This window comes from Akebia trifoliata, chromosome 16 (genome assembly GCF_017979445.1).
Source record: "Akebia trifoliata isolate Shusen 1 chromosome 16, ASM1797944v1, whole genome shotgun sequence".
NCBI lineage: Eukaryota > Viridiplantae > Streptophyta > Magnoliopsida > Ranunculales > Lardizabalaceae > Akebia > Akebia trifoliata.
Genome location: NC_141390.1, coordinates 21611471 through 21630123, shown reverse-complemented (window position 1 = coordinate 21630123; position 18653 = coordinate 21611471). Strand labels below are relative to the sequence as shown.

At 35.2% G+C, this 18653-nt stretch overlaps 1 protein-coding gene across 1 annotated transcript; it reads right to left on the bottom strand.

The window, feature by feature from the left end:
* Nucleotides 1–1703: 1703 nt before the first annotated feature.
* LOC147382843 (FAD/NAD(P)-binding oxidoreductase family protein) lies at nt 1704–18324 on the bottom strand. Its single transcript, XM_086427771.1, has 10 exons — nt 18189–18324; nt 16906–17023; nt 15981–16080; nt 13461–13604; nt 10996–11054; nt 6069–6136; nt 5926–5977; nt 5198–5371; nt 3697–4257; nt 1704–2027 (listed from the first exon to the last, which is right to left on the bottom strand). The coding sequence occupies exons 1-10, from the start codon at nt 18200–18202 to the stop codon at nt 1815–1817; spliced, it is 1503 nt and encodes a 500-aa protein (XP_086283897.1). The 5' UTR covers nt 18203–18324; the 3' UTR covers nt 1704–1814.
* Between the last annotated feature and the right edge of the window lie 329 nt (nt 18325–18653).

The following is an 18653-nucleotide window of genomic DNA, read 5'->3' as shown; positions in this document are numbered from 1 at the left end:
TTCCCTTGAACAATGAAGAATTTGTTGGAAAAATGTCATCTTAACAATATTTCATTTTTTCACAAATCGGCACCACCTTCCAATATTTTTTCCTGATTTAGGCACATATCCCTCAAGTATGGGCAAATATTTGACATGCCCCTATGTTCTCAAACAGATGGCTTGACCACTTAATCTTGATCTTCTCTTATGGACTATTGAAAAACAACCTACATGCCCTCGTTTTCAACCTTTATTAAAAATCCCTTGATTTTCTCCCAAAATGTGTCATCTTCAAACTCTTCAAGCAGACTATGGTAAATTATTTATAATCCCCTTGACCTCAGTCTATTAGAGAGACTAAGGTCAAGGGGATATGCCATTAGTTTGAAAATACAAGAGACATCTCAAATATTCACCAAAATGTGGAGTGGCATCTCTAAATCACTTTTTATTTTGTTGAACAAAGGATGACCATGTGCTATAGTCAAGAATGAGTGGTGTAAAAGCATCTCACTCATTTAGAGTGCAATCAGTACTAAGTGATCTGCAACTAGTCGGTGCCGACATCAATTCATGAGGAAAAAATCACAGAAGACTCCAAATGAACTTCAAATATAAATTACTGTTGGAGCTTAGCAGGTTTTATTCTTCCTCGAAAAACTCCATTTATTTTGGTGTAGATAGCAAGCATATCTATGTTTCTTGGTTTCAATAGGATCTACCTTACAAATGTTGTTTCTAGATACTATTATCTAACAAGTAAGAAGTTATTAATGATTGGATGAAACCTATAAATAAACCCTTACCACACCAAACAATTCCATCAAATATGATAAAGATAGACATGGGCAAACCAAATCAGGTTGAAGCTCTTACGATCACTAATATCTTGACAATGGGTCCTATCTCAGGGAATGCTGTTCAAGTCGTTTAGGTGTTGAAAAAACATATTTCTTGCTCAAAATAATTTGTAAGCCACGTACTTGGGAGGGGGCTTTACAGAATAAAAAAAATCTTAAGATATTATATATAAAATAATTTACGATATTCATAGGAATTATTACCTAAGAGTTGGACAAGGTGTTCGATAAGGATGACAATGGCTGTAATGGTTTTGAAGAGTTATGCGGGCTCTGCTCTTTTCCTTTGCATCGAGCAGTTGACTGACTTGCTTCTACAGTACAATGAGGATGAAGGATTCTTACCTTGGATAATTTTAATTCCCGCGGTTGGATTGTTCCAAGATTTTGTTCCCTTTGCAAGAGAGATGGTGAATCTATTAATCGAATCTAATTTATTGTCCTTTCTCTAAGGTTATTTGAATGTTCTTTCTTTTTGTAATTGGAAGGGTGGACTTTTAATATCTTTTTTTCTTGGAAAAAGACATCTATGGACTATCTTACTTCGGCCATTGCTTAGGGTTTATGGAAAGAGAGAAATATTAGGGTGTTCAAGGGTAAAAAAAAACGTATGACTCAAGAATAATTTACGGAGATTTTTTGGGCCTACCACACCTTTGGTAGAAGCTGAGCACCGATGGGGATATCTTTTCAGGAATTTGTATTTAGATGGGACTCTCTTTGTGCTATTTAGTTTTTTAAATTGTATTATAAGGATAATTTGTACTTAAGTCTTTTTCGTCTCTTGTATGGGGTATATCTCAGCCTCCTTTATTCATTTTATTTTAATAAAATTTTACACTCATAAAATAAAAAAATAAAAAAAAAATCAAGGATGATGAAAGTAAAGAAGAGTACTCATTCATTTTTACAAGGTAATCGATTTAAATGTAGGGCATCCGGTCATTTTGAAAATAAGTTATACCATTGACCTCAAAATAGTGGCCATTTCTGCTCACCTGTAGCATATGAGATTATATTTCTTTTTAGCGGAGAGATGTGTTGTGCCGCGTGGAATGCAGCAGCTCGTAAAATATTGACAGGTCCAAGATCAATGGAGTATGCTTTCTGAAACCCATCCAAAATTGCCGTCATCATAATATTTGCTGGCTTCCTCTCTGCTTGGAATTTCTTTAATAGAGAGAGCTGCAAAGATAAACAGAGCCCTTGAAGATATAAGCAATCTCAAGCACAAAATGAATAATACAAGGCTTTCTCTGTTTGACTGAAAAAACAAGAGTAAAGAATAGAGATCTGGAATATTCATCCTTTAGATTTACATAGCTGCTATTGGCATCCCAACTTTTACTTATTTTACACCCCAATTTCTTAAATTATTTATCACACCCTAATAAGAGATTAAAACAGACAATTCAAACATTACAAAAGTTTGGTTCAAGTTATTACTTCAACATTACAAACCATTATAACACATTCAAACATCTTCAGCAGTTTACAATTAGGATTAGGCTCATATAAAATCCTAAATCTAACAAATAAAAATCTTTAAAAAGGAAAAAGGAGAAAAGGAGAGTTTATATTGGCACCCCAACTTCTATTTATTCTAGACCATTGACTTTTTTTAATTGCGGTGTAATAAGTAAGGCTGGGGTGGCACTCTAGATTTATAGACATACTATATGTATTTATAACCAACCCTTGGCTTATTCCCCTTAACATGCAAATTTCAGTTAAATAATGGTGCTATGGCATTCAAACCCGCAATCAATTATTTAGTTGATGGAACACCATTTTTTAAGTAAAACATTTTAAGGGTATGTTTGATTGCATGGAAAGTCACTTTCCATGGAATTTGAAATCCATGGAAAATTAGTTGTGGAAAATAGGTAGGGTTGGAAAATCAAATTCCATTATTTGATTTCACTTGGATAAAATCATGGAAAAAATATGAGAAAAAAGAAGAAGAGGAGAATGAGGAAGAAGAGAAGAGGAGAGGGAGAGGAAGAAGAAGATGACGAGGAAGAAGGAGGGGGGAGGATGTGGCGATGGCGACAACGACGGCGACGGTGGCTAAGACGAAAGTGGCGATGACGATGGCGACGATGGAGGTAAGTGAGGAAGATGGGGGGAGAACATGGTGGTGGTGGTAGTGGAAAACGTGAGGGATGGAGAAGAAGAAAAAGAAGAAGAGATAAAGAGAATGTAGTCGGAAACGGAGTCGACGACAACGGCGAGATTAGTGTAATGGTGGTGGTGGTGGTGGTGGTGATGATAGAGAAGAATTGATGATGGAAAATATGGGTGGATTTCATTTTCCCACCCATATAGGTGGGAAAGTGAAATCCATGATTTAGTTGACTTTTTGAATGGGGTGGAAAATGAATTTCCATTTCCATGTGCAATCAAACACTTGAAAAATGTCATTTTCCATGGAAATTGATTTTCTACCCTATTTTCCATGTGCAATCAAACATACCCTAAGAGTAAATTTAGCTGTATAGTTGTATGTGTTACATGTCATGAGTACCATAAAGAATTTCACATCTATGTTCAGCCCATAAACCAGTTAAGCACTGCTTTATGTTGCAGCCCTATTCATATTCGTAATACACGTTGTCCATATCTGGACATCGTACATTTCATGGACTATGAAAAAGAATTTCACATCTCCCGAAGAGAGATTACTGACTACACCATCATTCAGTTATTTTTTGCATGTGTAGTAAAACTCCATGTAAAGTCTAAATCTTTGAAAGAGAATGCAAATAAATCAATTAACTTAATGATATTCAATTAAATAAGAACTCTTTGATCGAAATCAGACATAAGGAATTTCAGGACACTGCTGACTTACCTCCCCAATGTAAGAACCTACAGCAATACCATCAGCAATGATCTTTGAAAGAGCAAGTGCATCACCAAAACCTAAATTAACTCCTTGTCCGGCCAAAGGATGGACACTGTGTGCTGCATCACCAATAAGGACCACGCCGTTTGATGCATAATCATTGGCGTGCATTAACGACAAAGGAAACACCATTCTATCAGAGACCAATTTGACTACTTTGGGTGGTAACTCCCATGAAAATTCTCCATAATAACTGAAGAAGCTTGGCTGAGGGTGAGGACCATATCCATCATCCAGAGCATGGTTTATGGATTTTACAAAATCATCTTCACTCATTGACTTACGATCAGAAGATTCCTTCGGGCTCATAGTCCAAACAATATTGCTAAACTTGTCACTTATTGGTAAAAGTGCAATAGGACCATTGGGCAGAAACCTCTGCCATGCACACTTGTTTTCCACATTATGTTCGACAGTACAAATAATTGCATTTTGTGAATAGTTCCATCCAGTAGTTTTGATTCCTGCCAACTCCCTAACACGTGACTTTGACCCATCAGCTCCAACCTGGACATGAAATGAAATGAGAGAAAAAAAAAAAAAAATCCCAACAGCCCTTAACCAGATGGGACTTTGGTTAGCTTCTGTCATCCATTTCTTTTTCAATTTAGGAAGCAACTTTATGCAAACAGTTCATGATTTTACCACATGTGATGTAAAAAAGATGTAGACATGTCAGTGTCAGACACAGACATGAAGTGTCACAACACATCGGTAAACTTATTCCATATGTTGACAGAGACACATTTAAGGTACTTAAGGTTATGTTCAGCAAACAAAATATTTAGATAAGATGTTACGATAGGAGGGTACATGTGATGCACGTGGTGTTAAAGCAATGCATTATTTGAGTTGTTATTATAAATAATAATAAAAGTATTACTTAAAAAATGGATAATTATTGAGATGGAAAGTGGACAGCAAAAGATCTTTTGTACCCAATAAAATAAACAGTAATTTTAGAGTTCGATAAGAGTTAATAATGGATATCATTAGAAAATCTTGGAGAGAGCTTTCTAATGGATCCATTTTGGTCGCAAAACCGACTTATAGAAAGAAAGTTCCGAACATTGAAAATCTTAAAAAGAAAAGAGAAAAAAAAAGGGAAAAAAACATTCCTAAAAAGATATCAAGTTATACTGGCTAAAAGGGGAGAAAATATATGAAGTACCTCACCTTTCCTCACTTTTATTTTAAAGAAACTTAACATACTATAGGACACTTGTATTTGTTACAGTATTTTACATAAGTAAAAGACACACGATTGATTTGTCTACTGAAGTGATACAATTAATAACTGAAAACAACATCTTTGAATATCCTAATATTTGCAACAAAAGATGTTTTAGCATGTATCTGGCGTGAGTACATAACTGGCAGCCAATGCAGCAAATTATTACAAAATAAAGAGTTCATTGTAAATAAATTACAAAAGTAAATAAATTACCACCAACTTTGCGTATAGGCTATTTCCATCGCTTAGATCCAACTTTGATAAACATCCACGATTGTATGGGGTCCTTCCTGATGATGTGCAGTTCATCTCTTTAGATGGTGTACGTGACCGTAACGACATTGATGTCAACCTTGCAGGGTAGATTGTCTTGTGGAAATCTGTATTCTGCTACGTTCTAATTGCTTGAGTTTACTTCCACATAGTATAAAGAAATGACATGAAAAGAAACCCATCATGTTACATGAAGAGAAGATACATGGAATAATGATGGAAGTATGATAAACTGAGACATAGATCACCAGTGCAAGTTAAAGCTAGCTGTTAATGGATATACACTAAACCTAATTGAGAAGAAAAAAAAATGAGTGGAATTGACCGATGCCTTTATCAGGACATGCTTGCCAAACAGTTTAGCTGGTCAAGGATTATTCATGAGGACAGAGGTTAATAAAATATCCTCTTTTTCAAGTTGCATATTTCTAGTAAACATCGCAGTGAACATGAAAAACATCATAGAAGAAATGAAAGACACTATACATGATTTATTAATAATATTTCTACAATATGAAAATACGAACAGTTAAGGTGCCAACTTGGTAAGTTGGTAAAGTCTGAGTGGTAACACCACAGACAAGGGATTGTACCCTGTCTTCACTCTTATCACACCTATAAATAGAACAATTTGGAAATAAACACAGCAAAGTGGGTAAAGGAAATACCTGCAAGCATGACAATAGAGAATGATGAAGAACCTTGTTCTCCACTACACACCTGGATCACACAGTCAAATGTATCAGTACCATCTGTCTGTAGTAGTCTTTTACAAGAAATAAATTTGTAACCCACATATATAAGTGCTTACCCTAGTATTTCTTTACCCACATCACTAGCAGTATACCTCGTGTACCCTAAGCCAGTGTAATCCCAAACCTGTAAGAAGGATCAAGGAAAGAGAAAGGAAAATAATTACTAGATTGATTTCCTCCAAAAAGATACCAATCTAATTTTAAAATTAGCATTTCAATGGGAGACCCGATAGACAAAGAACAATGAAATGTTTGGTAAAAGATAACAAGTGAAAATGGAATACCTCATGAGCATCTATGTATTGAAATTGGGTAAAAAGGATAAATCTGTTCTAACTGGGGCAAATGGAATGCTAAAACAATATAATGCACATGACATAAATCAAGATGCAATCCTTATCACGACAGTAAATTAATGCAAATAAGAGGCATGCGAGTAGAAATCACACAAGGGGTAAATCTTATGTGTTGTCATTTGATCCTTTTTGATGGCCAAACCATCAGAAATCATCAAGAAGAATATGGACTTGGAACCACCTAAAAGGAGGCATATTAACAAGTTATGTCCCCCCGGCATGCAAGTAGAAATCACACAAGGGGTAAATCTTATGTGTTGTCATTTGATCCTTTTTGATAGCTAAACCATCAAAAATCATCAAGAAGAATATGGACTTGGAACCACCTAAAAGGAGGTATATTAACAATTTATGTCCCCCCACCCCCCAAGAAAATAAACCCTCTTATCTCCTCGAAGAAATTAGGCGGTTACCCACAATAAATGAGCAAGTAAAATGAGGCAGGAAAGTTTCTTTATGGAGTCTGACTTTTCTTTTTTCTTTTTTTTGCTATTAAACTTTATGTTACTCACCATGCGACTTCTATTTGGCATGTAAGTTAATAATATGGAGGAAGAGGATTAGGCAATTTTATCAACATAAAGATGGCTAGTTCATAGAACATGCATGCAAGGTTTAAAGTCTTAATCTAGGGAAATGTTTCGTTCAAGAAAAAAATCAAAACATTCCCAAGAGGGTGCATCAGAGGTTAGTGGGATAACTGTTACATCAATCACCCATCTTGATTTTAGTGGGTCGAAACCGGAAAGTTCTACAAAACATTCGGAAATGACACAAATCTTTGCAGCATGTATCAGCATACAAAGCTAATCGCATGTTTTCCATCAGGTTGGGTGATTGATATAACAGTCATCTTACTAACCTCTTACGCGCTGTTGGATCCATAAGATCACCATCACAAACTCTCATTTGGTGGTTCAACTTTATTTGTCAATAAGATGTGCACAAAGTCTTCATCTATATCTAACAAATCAAGGTATACTTCCCTTGTGAAATGAAGATACCTCTAAGACAGTAGGCGACCTCTTCTCAAGATATATCTAAAATTATCCAAATCCTTCATGTGATGGTAGTGATGATGAGGATAAAATCCTCCGTATAAAAAACCTTGCTAAGGGAAGGTTTTTAACTTCCACATGACCAACATACCATCACTAGTGAACATGATTTAAAGTTTTCTACGGTCTAGGAATGTGTTGCTGAGACCAGGTGAAACATTGAATGATAGAAGATTGTCTTGGATTATCTCAACCACAGTTTTTCTCCTGATCGAGAAAATACTTCGAGATGTACTTCAAACCTTGCAACTGACTATTATTTCATTTATGTACAATGTTTGCTTACTTCTTTAAATAGCCATACATCCCTTTCACTATAGTTCTTGACTAAAAATCAAACCAACCTCCAAAAGATTCCTTTAGTAATAGTGCCTAAATAATTTTTTTTTTTTTCAATTGACAAATTTCTGATTTCTCATGAATTGAAAATGCGCAAGGCTAAATCATGTTCCAATAGAACCCCGTGTAGAAAGCATTCTTCAAATCAAATTTACTACACAGTCTAATCCAAATTGGCTGAAATCTAAATGAGAATACAAAAAGAGCTAGATATCACCACTAGAGCAAAATCTGCCAGTAAACCACACCATATGTCTTAGTAATCCCTTGGCTGCAAGTCTAGCCTTTTATTGCATAATTGAACCACCTGAATATATTTTAGTTGTGTCCACTTGGATCTAACAACCCAATTTATCTTCAACTAAGGGTGCTACTAGCTCAAAACCAGCTACTTGTTCAATACATAATCAAACCATCTGAATATATTTTAGCTCAGTGTCAACTTGGATCAAACAACCCGATTTTTATCTACAAGTAAGGGTGACAGCTCTAGACCAGCAAATAGTTCGTACTCCACATTACCTTACAGCCATTGATGAGTCTGCAAGGTGTAATATGGTTGTACATGTGCCTGCTGGACATGATATCATCAACACCTACTTGGATTGGGAGATGGATATCCATACATTGACAGCCAGAAGCACCGGGACAAGAGAATGGATTAGATGCTCACTCTCACTCTCATCAAAATATTTTCATTTTAGTCATGCATTTATTTGGTAAAAAATTTCTGCTCATCAAGATATTTGGAAATAAATGGTGATTTCCACTGAAATATACAAAAAGAAATTCACTGGTAAACTCCATGTCCAGCCTCTTGGAAATGGAGTTTTTTTGGTATATTTCGTGAAGATGTTGAAAAGAAATATCATGTGCCAGTGTTTTAAAGTTCCTTAGGCGCACTTGAGGCATTTTGGGTTCTTGAGGCAAGGCGTTAGCCTCAAGACATAATGAGGTGTAAGTCTCAATAATTTTATAAAAAAAATCCTAAAAATATTTTTTTTAAATCATAAGAAATAATAATATAAAAAAAAACTATAATGAAACAACAATTTTTATGGGATTACCGTAATATGTACCTTCATTTTCCAAATTTTCAAAATGGTTTTGGCTAATCTTCTTATTTTCTCGTCCTTTCTTAGAGATAAGCTTTGATATCCTTTTTAACATCTTCGAATGCATGTGAACATGGAGCTACATTTTTTTTAGTGCACGCAAGATGGTCTTTCAGTCTCTTCATCCAACTTTTACTGCATTAGAACAACACACACAATGTACATATATATACGACTTCCCTGAACCGGTATTTGATCCATCAACTTCAACCCATGATTTTAAGTAGGGTCTCTTCTATTACCTCCCACCTCTACCCACTTTTTTACCACTTCCTCTAGCCATTACTAGCATCCACCATAAATAATAGGTAGAACAAAACACAAACAAAAAGAAAAAAAAAAAAGATTTAATTTATTTTTGCAAAATCTTAAAGAAAATGTATATAATAACCCCATACCTGAATACTAGGTAAAGTTTTGGTTTGATGATTTTATTTGATGTAAATCTTCGTGAGAAACTCATAAGTCAGAGAATCGAACTCGGATGAATATTGAAAGCACAATGAAGGAAACTTTGTGTAAGGAGAAAATGAGGTTTAAGAGAAAAAAATTTGAGATTTCCTTCTAAATCTTTTGTTTCTTGACTTAAAAACACCCCAACTTAAAGAAGTTTTAGTTAATAAGTAATGGTGGCTAAGCCTTGACAAGCCACAAGGCTTAAGCCCCTTTAGGTTGAGGCTTAAGCCTCAAATAATTTTGAAAAGGCTTAAGCCTTGAGGCATGGTGGCTAAGCCTTGCCTTGAGGTGTAAGCCTCGCACCTCGAGGCTTAAGCCTTTAAAAACACTGCCATATGCATAACCAATTGGTTAATGCATAGTTAATCATGATTGAGAGAAGAACATGCATTTGAAGAGGCTTACTAGTACCAAATATGAACTTCATTCAAACATTCAAACTATTCAAAAGGAAAGCTTCCCTTCGTCCTTCAGCAGTAGATTTAATTGCATGTAGCAGGTAAAATAGCACTAACTATTTAAGGCACTAAATTACTGTTGTCATGTTGAAGGACTAGCAATTGTTGCCAAATCCAAGGTTTGAAAATTCATCTCGAGGCATTGTCTCGGTGAGGAGAAAACCCTTTTTTTCTGATGGGTAAGTTGGACTTGAACCACGACCTCAAAGCTGCTTTGCACTGTGTCAAATCAACTGAGCTATGGCTCTAAGCCCAAACCAAGACTATCTTGACCGAGACAATCCCTAAAAGAGATTATTTTATAAGTTCGGGAATATAAATCAGATGTTGTACTCCAATATCTAAACGTTGAGAGGATGGGTCTCACATTACACACAAAAGAAGGATACAAAGAGCTGTCATCAGGTGGATGGTCACCCTAGACATCAATAATATGCAATGACTGCCCATTTTGTAATGATAGGATGTTTCTTATTTTAGTAACTGTTTATTTCATCAAACTCCACCTGTGTAGGGTTTCATTTACACTAAATTGCGGTCCCACACCTGGATAAAGGAGGGTTGCGTCAGTTGGTGGCGCAGCTGGTGTAAAAACAACTATCATTCCCAAACCTCAATCACGATCATACATTCTAGACAGAATTGAATGGAGGAACAGGATTCATTCAGCCAACCCCAAAACCTATGAGATAAGGCTTCTATGATGATGGTAAAATTAACTCATCAAGTAAATGGGGCCCATCTAGGTGGGGTTCCATATGGTACAGGAACATTTTTTTCTTTAAGCTTGTAAGGTAATCCCACGTCTATTTTCTTTAGTTGGTCACCTCAACCAACTCCTCCATGTATTGCTTTACTTTTATCATTTTTAATGAAACATATAACATTGATCAAAGAACAGTACATAGGAGCCATAAGCATAATGAACATAGGAAAAATTGAACCTATAGGTCGAGTTCAGTTCACTCGAGAAAAACGACTCAAGAAAAAATGTATGATCCCGACCATGTAAGCGCAAGATCCAATGATTGGAATTTTATAGTATCCAAATAACACATATCTCGAGGATAAGTCCCGACCATTGGATTTCATGCCTACACGGTAAGGTCGTGTGTTTTTTCTTGACTCATTTTTCAAGAGTCAACCAAACCCAAGACTATATATATGCCTTAAGTACTCTACCATGAATGCCAACACTCACCTGCATTTTATCAAAAAATGCATGTCGATATTGCTGGACATATTGCCAGGCACCAACATCTGCAGAGAAGAACAACAGTTTATTGAAAGACCAAAAAATATATAAGAAACTTTCTCTCTTTCTAGACCACTAGAACAGTTCCAGCCAACAATATGGTTTTACAAGGCACAAAGAACACAATTATTATTCTATTAATCAAAAGAAGAGCTGCAGACTCATATTGAAACATATAATCAATACAGCAGTTTGCTATGAACATCAACATTGTGGTAAATGTCAAACTTAAATGTCTTCAAATGTTTGTAGCTTCCATTCACAAATGACATCCTTTTGTGCATTTCTATCATAGAGACTTTCTTTTATAATTATTAATTTTGATAGTCATGTTAACTAAATAATCAAATTAACATATCTTTCGTTTCATTGGAATGTCAGCACCAAATATTCCCCTAAAAATACCATTTTGTACATGATCCCTTCTTGGACTCAGGATATTCATGATTCCTCTCCAAACATCACACTTAAAGGAAACAAAAACTGGTGAAGTTCCCACCTGAAATTGCTAGTATTTTACTTTGAATAAACAATTCCCCACCAAAGGCCGTCAAGGTTTAAAATTTCGTTTTAGAGGAATGTTTCGATCAAGTAAAAAACCAAAATATTCACTGAAAGAAAATGAAGCATACCAAAACACTCATATAACTCAGCATTTTAGATAAAAATATTGTAAAAATATATAAAAACATGTCTTATACTAACAAATGAATCTTTCAACTATTTTTGCCAAATATAACACTTTTGCAAATCGATACTTATCTTTAAATACATCATTTTTCTCCCAGAATTTTACTCTTGTTCTTAAGGTTTGGAGGTTGAACTGTTGAAGGAGATAGAATTTCAAGGTTAAAAGCGAGGGCAAAATTTTTACCCTAGTGGTCACTGTGGTAGCCAAGGCCCATTTTTTGGATTTATATGGATTCTGGAACCTCTTTTGATCCCAAAAACTGATATTTTTTTCTGGGTTTTGAGATGCATAGTAAACACTAAAAGCATATTTCTACTGAAGGAACTTCACATTATATCTAGTCTGAAACTAATCTATATGATGGATGGCAAACATGTATGCAAACAGATCATGGGTCTAATCTAAAACACCAAGATAGTAATATTATAGCATAGCATGGTGATGACTGAATGAGATGAATAAACATGGTATATTTGATGACAACATGGCATGCTAAAAAAATGTGTAAAAATAACAAAGAGGGAGTTTCTACCAAAAAGATTATGAAGAACTGCAACAAATATGAATCTAAACATGTTGTGGCTGATGTGGTCACAAAAACAGTGGCTTGACCATGGAATGACCAAGGGTCATTGAGTTCATAACAAGGTCATCCTTGTGGCCATGTGGTCACTTCTATGGCCAAGGCCACAAAACTGTAACCAAAGTCCAGGGAAATGCACGATTTGAATGCCTAGATTGATTTTGGCCCAAATTAAGTCTTTGAAACCTTCGTCAAAAATCAGAAATCCCTTGACTAATCAATCTTTGGAGGCATGTGGTTGAATGCTTTTGACCAAACAATCATTGGTTGAAGAGATCATTTATAATTCAAATTTGAATTTTGAAATTTTCAGAGCCAAAAACTTGAAAATTTTAAGGTGGGGGCCATGAGGCCTCAGAAATGACCATCCGGTCATGGTAGTGGTCACGTGATCATTAGAAGGGCCACGTGACCATTTAGATGACCATGTGGTCATTTAAGGGGCCACTAGGATGACCATAGGACCTCAAATGGATTAAGACACTTTTTATTTTATTAGATTTTTTACTATAAGTAGGTGTAGGGTGCTTGAGATATCACATTTAGATCACTTCTCTCTTGGTTTCTTCTCTAGAAGCTTTGAAGAGTTGGAAATTTTCATTTTTCTATTGAAGATGGACAAAGAAAAGACGACTTTCAAAGGGCTAGCAAGGAAATTTGCCAAAGGATTTCAGAACGTTTTCATGCCAGGAGCACACTCAAATACTCAACCACTGTGATTGTCAATAAGATGACTTCCATGTTTCTATACTACAAGAGTTTAAAGGAAGTTCTTTTGTAATTTATTTAAGTGGATTGCAGTATTGAAGGTTGTGGCAGATATAGATGAGCGTAGGTATATGGTTTCTACAATATTGTGTTGTTGCTTCAACGATATACCCAAATTGTAGTAGTTTGTTTTTTACTCTTCTCATACATTGGGTATTTTAAAGGGGGGAAAAAAGAGAGCATACAATGCAATAATTTTTCCACAGCATTCCAAGTGAATGTTGGGAGCTTTCACCATTTTCTTAGTATATTTTCCTAATTGCTTATCCTAGAGAAAAGAGAAATAGTGGTCGCAATGCTCAAAAATATGAAGAGATTGCATTTTGCAGAGAGTGAATTTATGGACGTGAGGGATATCAAAGTTAATACCTTTGAAAAAGGAAATAGTTGCAGGAGTGATTGTACTGACCCTTGGATCAGGGTGACTGTCTTTCTTGATGCCATCTCTCCTTCCTAAGGCAGGATTACTATCAATAATGGCAACATTCAACTGCTTTGTCAATGACATGCTTGCTGCAAACATAGAAACATGGAAGAAAAGATAAAATCTATTAAGACCTACTAAACCAGTAAGAACAAGGTCATGCACTGCCCGTCAAAAAAAGACAAGGTCATGCACTATGTGAGCATGTTAAAAACTTTTATCACCAGAAAAAACAAAGAAGATCTAAATGGTTTTATTGATTTTCTAAATTTAAATTCCAGTAAGGGTGTCTCTATAAATTCTGATGAATTGATATACGCCATGCCTACATGGCCCAGAGGACTAAGGCCCATGCACCAGAACCCCCATCTCAGGCCCATGGATGTGGATGCAAAAAATCCATACCTTATAGATGATGGTTTTTCTGTTTTAATTTCATTTTAGAATAGTCGATTAGGGTAATAAGTTTCCGTTGTAATTAAGAAACATGCCACTCATTAAGGGCATTTTAAGAAGAAGGTTTTTTTTTTCCACTTTTAAGAGTCACATATAAGATGATCAATTTTCATATCAAAAGAAACCATAAGAGTACCCTAGTTGATGAATCTTGAAGAGAAACTTGTATGTCTTATCGAGTTTAATATTCCAGCATTTTCTACCTAATTTCTCTTCATATTAATTGAGATTGTGGATATTATTAGTTATTTGTGCTCTTTGTTGGCATTAAGAAGCAATTCATTAGTATATCCAAAATCTAAAATCATGGCTTAATCTATTTTCTTGTGATAAGTAACAGGAATATTGTATATATATATATGGGTTCCACTCGGCAGACAACGTTAGGGAGACAACACGGAGCCAACGCCTTTGTCCTAAATCGGTTAGAAGTTTCTAAATGGGCTGATCTTTTCTGAGGATGATTTCTATGATGAGATCATTCTCATAAAAAATCAGCCCAATCTAAAACTTCTAACCCCATCAAAAGTGGTTTAGAATTGTGGACCATCGATTTTTTATCATTAATTTGTAAACCACTTTTGATGGGGTAAGAAGTTTCAGATTCGGCTGATTTTTTGTGAGGATTATCTCAACTATAGAACAAATTTTGTCTCCCTAACGTGGTCTGCCGAACGCTACTCTCTCTCTCTCTCTATATATATATATATACACATAGGGAATGCTTCATCAGGATGTTAACGTCCTCCAATATTTTTCTCTTTCAAGTTTCACTAACCCTTAGTTGTTTTATCTTTTAGTGATAAAGGTAAGGGTATTTTGATCTTTAGATATCAACTGCTTTTAAACACTTTTACAAAAATAACAATGATATTTTTAATATTTATAGAAGTGCCTTTGTTGCCCAGCCATTGGACTTATTTTATTACATTCATTACCAGGCAAAATGGAGCCCAATCTTGATATAGTTACCTTATTCCTTTTTGGTTAACATACCTTCTCCAATTGGTTCCGTTGGTTCAATTCTCATCCCAGCCTACACTAAGATGACCCAAAATCATAGTAGACAAGGAAAAAATAACAAAGAAGACACTGTTGATACGCATGATGATAAACCAATACAGAAATGCATTAGGTGCATTTGACACTTCGAAAAAAGAAGTTCAAACATGTCCAAATTATGTTGGACACCCTCTCTTAGAACCTTATAAAATACGCTTTTGGGTAACAAGTTCTTGCAAACATAATTTTGAACCAGTAGAAAGAAAGGAAAGTAAAAGAAAACTAGAACCTAATGTCTTCCCATGATGACTTCGCATGTTTTCTGTGCTCATGAAATTGAGCAACATTGACTTCACCTGCTTTGCATATTTGTGAACAATGACTTTTTCATGGAATTTCTGAAAACCAAGCAATTTATCAAGTCACCATTATCTACTCAGTGTGCATTCTTTCAAGATTTAATTGTGAGTTGCCTACAAGACCTTCCACTTCCTTGTCAAAACTAGTCCTCCCTCTCCTCTCATCCACAGAGTGTATGACCCATTCGCTCCAACATTTTGTGCCTTTATTATAATATTATTGAAAATTGCATCAAGTAACCAACTTCTCACGGCCATCACTCCAATGCTTTGCAGGTTCCCTTCCCAAGCCTCCTTCCTCCTTGTCGACACTAGTCTTCACTCTCCTCCCATCAAATTGTATGCAGGCACCATAGGACCATTTATTTTAGTTTAGGCAATGACCCGAGCTTCCTTTCAAAACCTAGCTTGGAACCAACACCAACATTCTTATCCATTTACTTGATGATCCAGTGGCCCATTTCATCCAACTACATAGTATCACACATACACCCTATTCAACCCCACATACATTGGGAAATAAGAAATTGCAATTAAGTTGATCAAATGGTGCATAAGTATAAGCATCAAGCATGCAAAGCATAGTAGTAAGATATTAGAAGTAAAATTGATAGTCAATTAAAAATATAAACTAATAATAGAACTTACATAGAGCACAAGCTAAAGCCATGCCGACCATGCCTCCTCCAACTATTGCAATGTCATATTGGTCAACATTATTTTTCACATCAAGCTTCTCCGTGTGCTCCTATGTAATTGAAAAAAAAAACCAATTAGCTAATAATGTAATTAAATTGATATAAATGGGACTCTTTGAGTGGCAGTGTTCCAAGGATAATAGCTGCAACGAATGCAAATAGTAGCATTCAAAAGGGAAAAACAAAATTGAAAGACAAAGTGAGAGAACCCCAAGTAATAAAGTATTTTGATTTTTATTTGTAGGTTGGACTTGAACCCACAACCTCAAAGTTGCTTTGCAATGTGTCAAACCAACTGAGCTATGGGTCTAAGCCTAAATTATTTTGAAAAATCTCCATTGTGGACAATGTGCTTGGCTTGCATCTATGCTTTCTTCTAATGTCAAGTATTGCTGATTTAGTTTGTACACCCCTCTTGATTTTTGATTGACTATCAAGACCCATTAATACGGATATGTTGTCGACATGGCCCCATATCATTTGACACACTGTCTAAAAAACATTAATATTTATGGTGATCTAGAAGAAAACGTCAATGTGTACCAACATAATAATGCATTGATACACACCAAAAAATGGCAATTTCTGTAATTCATGCTCTAAATGGAATTTTTTGGGTGTCTGGTTCAATACCTATGTGGGTACACCCCTTATGAAAGTAAAGTGTACCCAGAATACTTTCAGGTTTCAGCCACACCCCCACAAAAGCGAGCGCTAGCCTAGAACCAGGGATAACTACAAAATTCACTATTAAACATTTAATATTGCATATTTGTGTTATAGTCATGTAAAGGGATAAACATCACTTATTAGCAAAATCAATGTCAGAAAAAAAGAAAAAGAAAAATAGCCATTGATAGGTGTTGGATCATTACACAATTAAGTTGGGTAACGTCTTTAGAAACAGATACTCCTGCAGCCGCATCATTACTGAAACTCCTCTTTGGAATTTTCAAGGCATGGATAGTGGCCACAACTTTTCTCACAATAATCCTATTTTCAGTAAACAAATGCATTCAGCAATCACTAGAGATAACAATAAAGTTTAATGGATAAGTAATAGCCTATGCTGCATGAATACAAGTATGAGTGGGCACGAAATAATATAATATATATATATACTTATCCTATGCTGCATGAATACAAGTATGAGTGGGCACGAAATATATATATATTTTTAGATAAGTATGCCTGTTTTTAATGAGATCGGTAACTTGGTGCTGGCGGGAATTGAACCTGAACTATGGTATCATCACTCATAGACTTTACCAACTAAGCTAGCTGGCACCTGCATTTTTTTTTTTTTTTTTGGCAAACAAGCAAGGGTTAGTGGTCAACGTGAAGGAGGATTCAACGGCTTTTGAACCCAAATTTTGTTTTGAGCTTCCACCAGAGCATGGTTTTAATGAGATTAGTAGCTCAGAAATGGCAGGATTTGAACCCATGTCTATGGTATAAATTTTGCCAACTAAGCTAGCTGTCATGGGTACGACATGTTGGACCTGGATAAATAGGATTCATGGACTAGCTTTATATTTAAAATAATTTAGCACAAAATAGTTATTTTTATATGGTAATATGGTTCATCACATATTGTGTGAAGGGTAATCTCATATGACATAATTTGATTTAAAATATGTTTGTATCAAGAGTCTACAACATGAAACCTTACTTACAAAAAATATTTTTGTATATATTTTGATTAAAATCTGTTACTCATTTTGATGAACAATAGGTTTCATCCAAAATACGATAAAAATTTAGCTACAGACCGCATTACATTTCAATAAATATTCTGGAAAATTATCAAAATGGAATAACAGATTATGTGATGGATTATCTCACAATGTGCGCAAATTTCAAGGTATTAATTTAGAAAATTTTCGATTATTTCGGTCAATATTGTTCATTTTGGTGAACAATTATTTTCTTCCGAAGAATTACAAAATGAAGTTATAAACCGCATTTTATTTCGATAAAATATTGTCAAAAATCGAAATTTTAATTGGAAAAGAAATGCTAATAAACGGTGAAATAAGAGATAAGGAGTGACAGATTGAAAAGTAAAATTTCAGAAAATATTCAACTTTTGCAGCAGAATTGAACAATGTTTCAGATGTTTTTCAACTCGACAATGCTTGAGAGAGAGATATTAAACCTTTCGATGTTCATTCTTCGATCGATCGTTACGTGCTCTAGGGTTTCGAATTGGGAAGGAGAGGAGAGGAGACAGGTTAGTTTTTCTCTGCTCTCATCAGTTTCTCACAGTTTCTCTTAAAATTCTAGGGATATTTCCAAATATCCCTCCAGTTTTTAGTGAATATTTGAGATACCCCTCTGTTTTCAAACTGATGACATACCCCTTTGACCATAATCTTATATGAGAGACAACTATAAAATGACCAGAACACCCTCTTCAATCTCGAGTGAAAAAACCCTTATTTCTTTTCTTTTAGAAAAATCCACAAGTCTTCAATCAAATTAGGGATGTCAATGAGCTAGGAAATAAATGGCTTGATGCTAGTCTGGCATGAAAGCCCTATCCCAAGCTCGGCCTCGCTAATGGTTAGACCGACGCCGAACAAAATTGAGGCTTATTTTTACAGGCCAATTTGAGCTGACC

Coding starts and splice junctions, on each gene's coding strand:
- LOC147382843 (XM_086427771.1), bottom strand. Junction 5,978..6,068: donor GTGGGTAAAGAAATACTAGG/GTAAGCACTTAT, acceptor TGTGTGATCCAG/GTGTGTAGTGGAGAACAAGG. Junction 2,028..3,696: donor TAGGTTCTTACATTGGGGAG/GTAAGTCAGCAG, acceptor TTATCTTTGCAG/CTCTCTCTATTAAAGAAATT.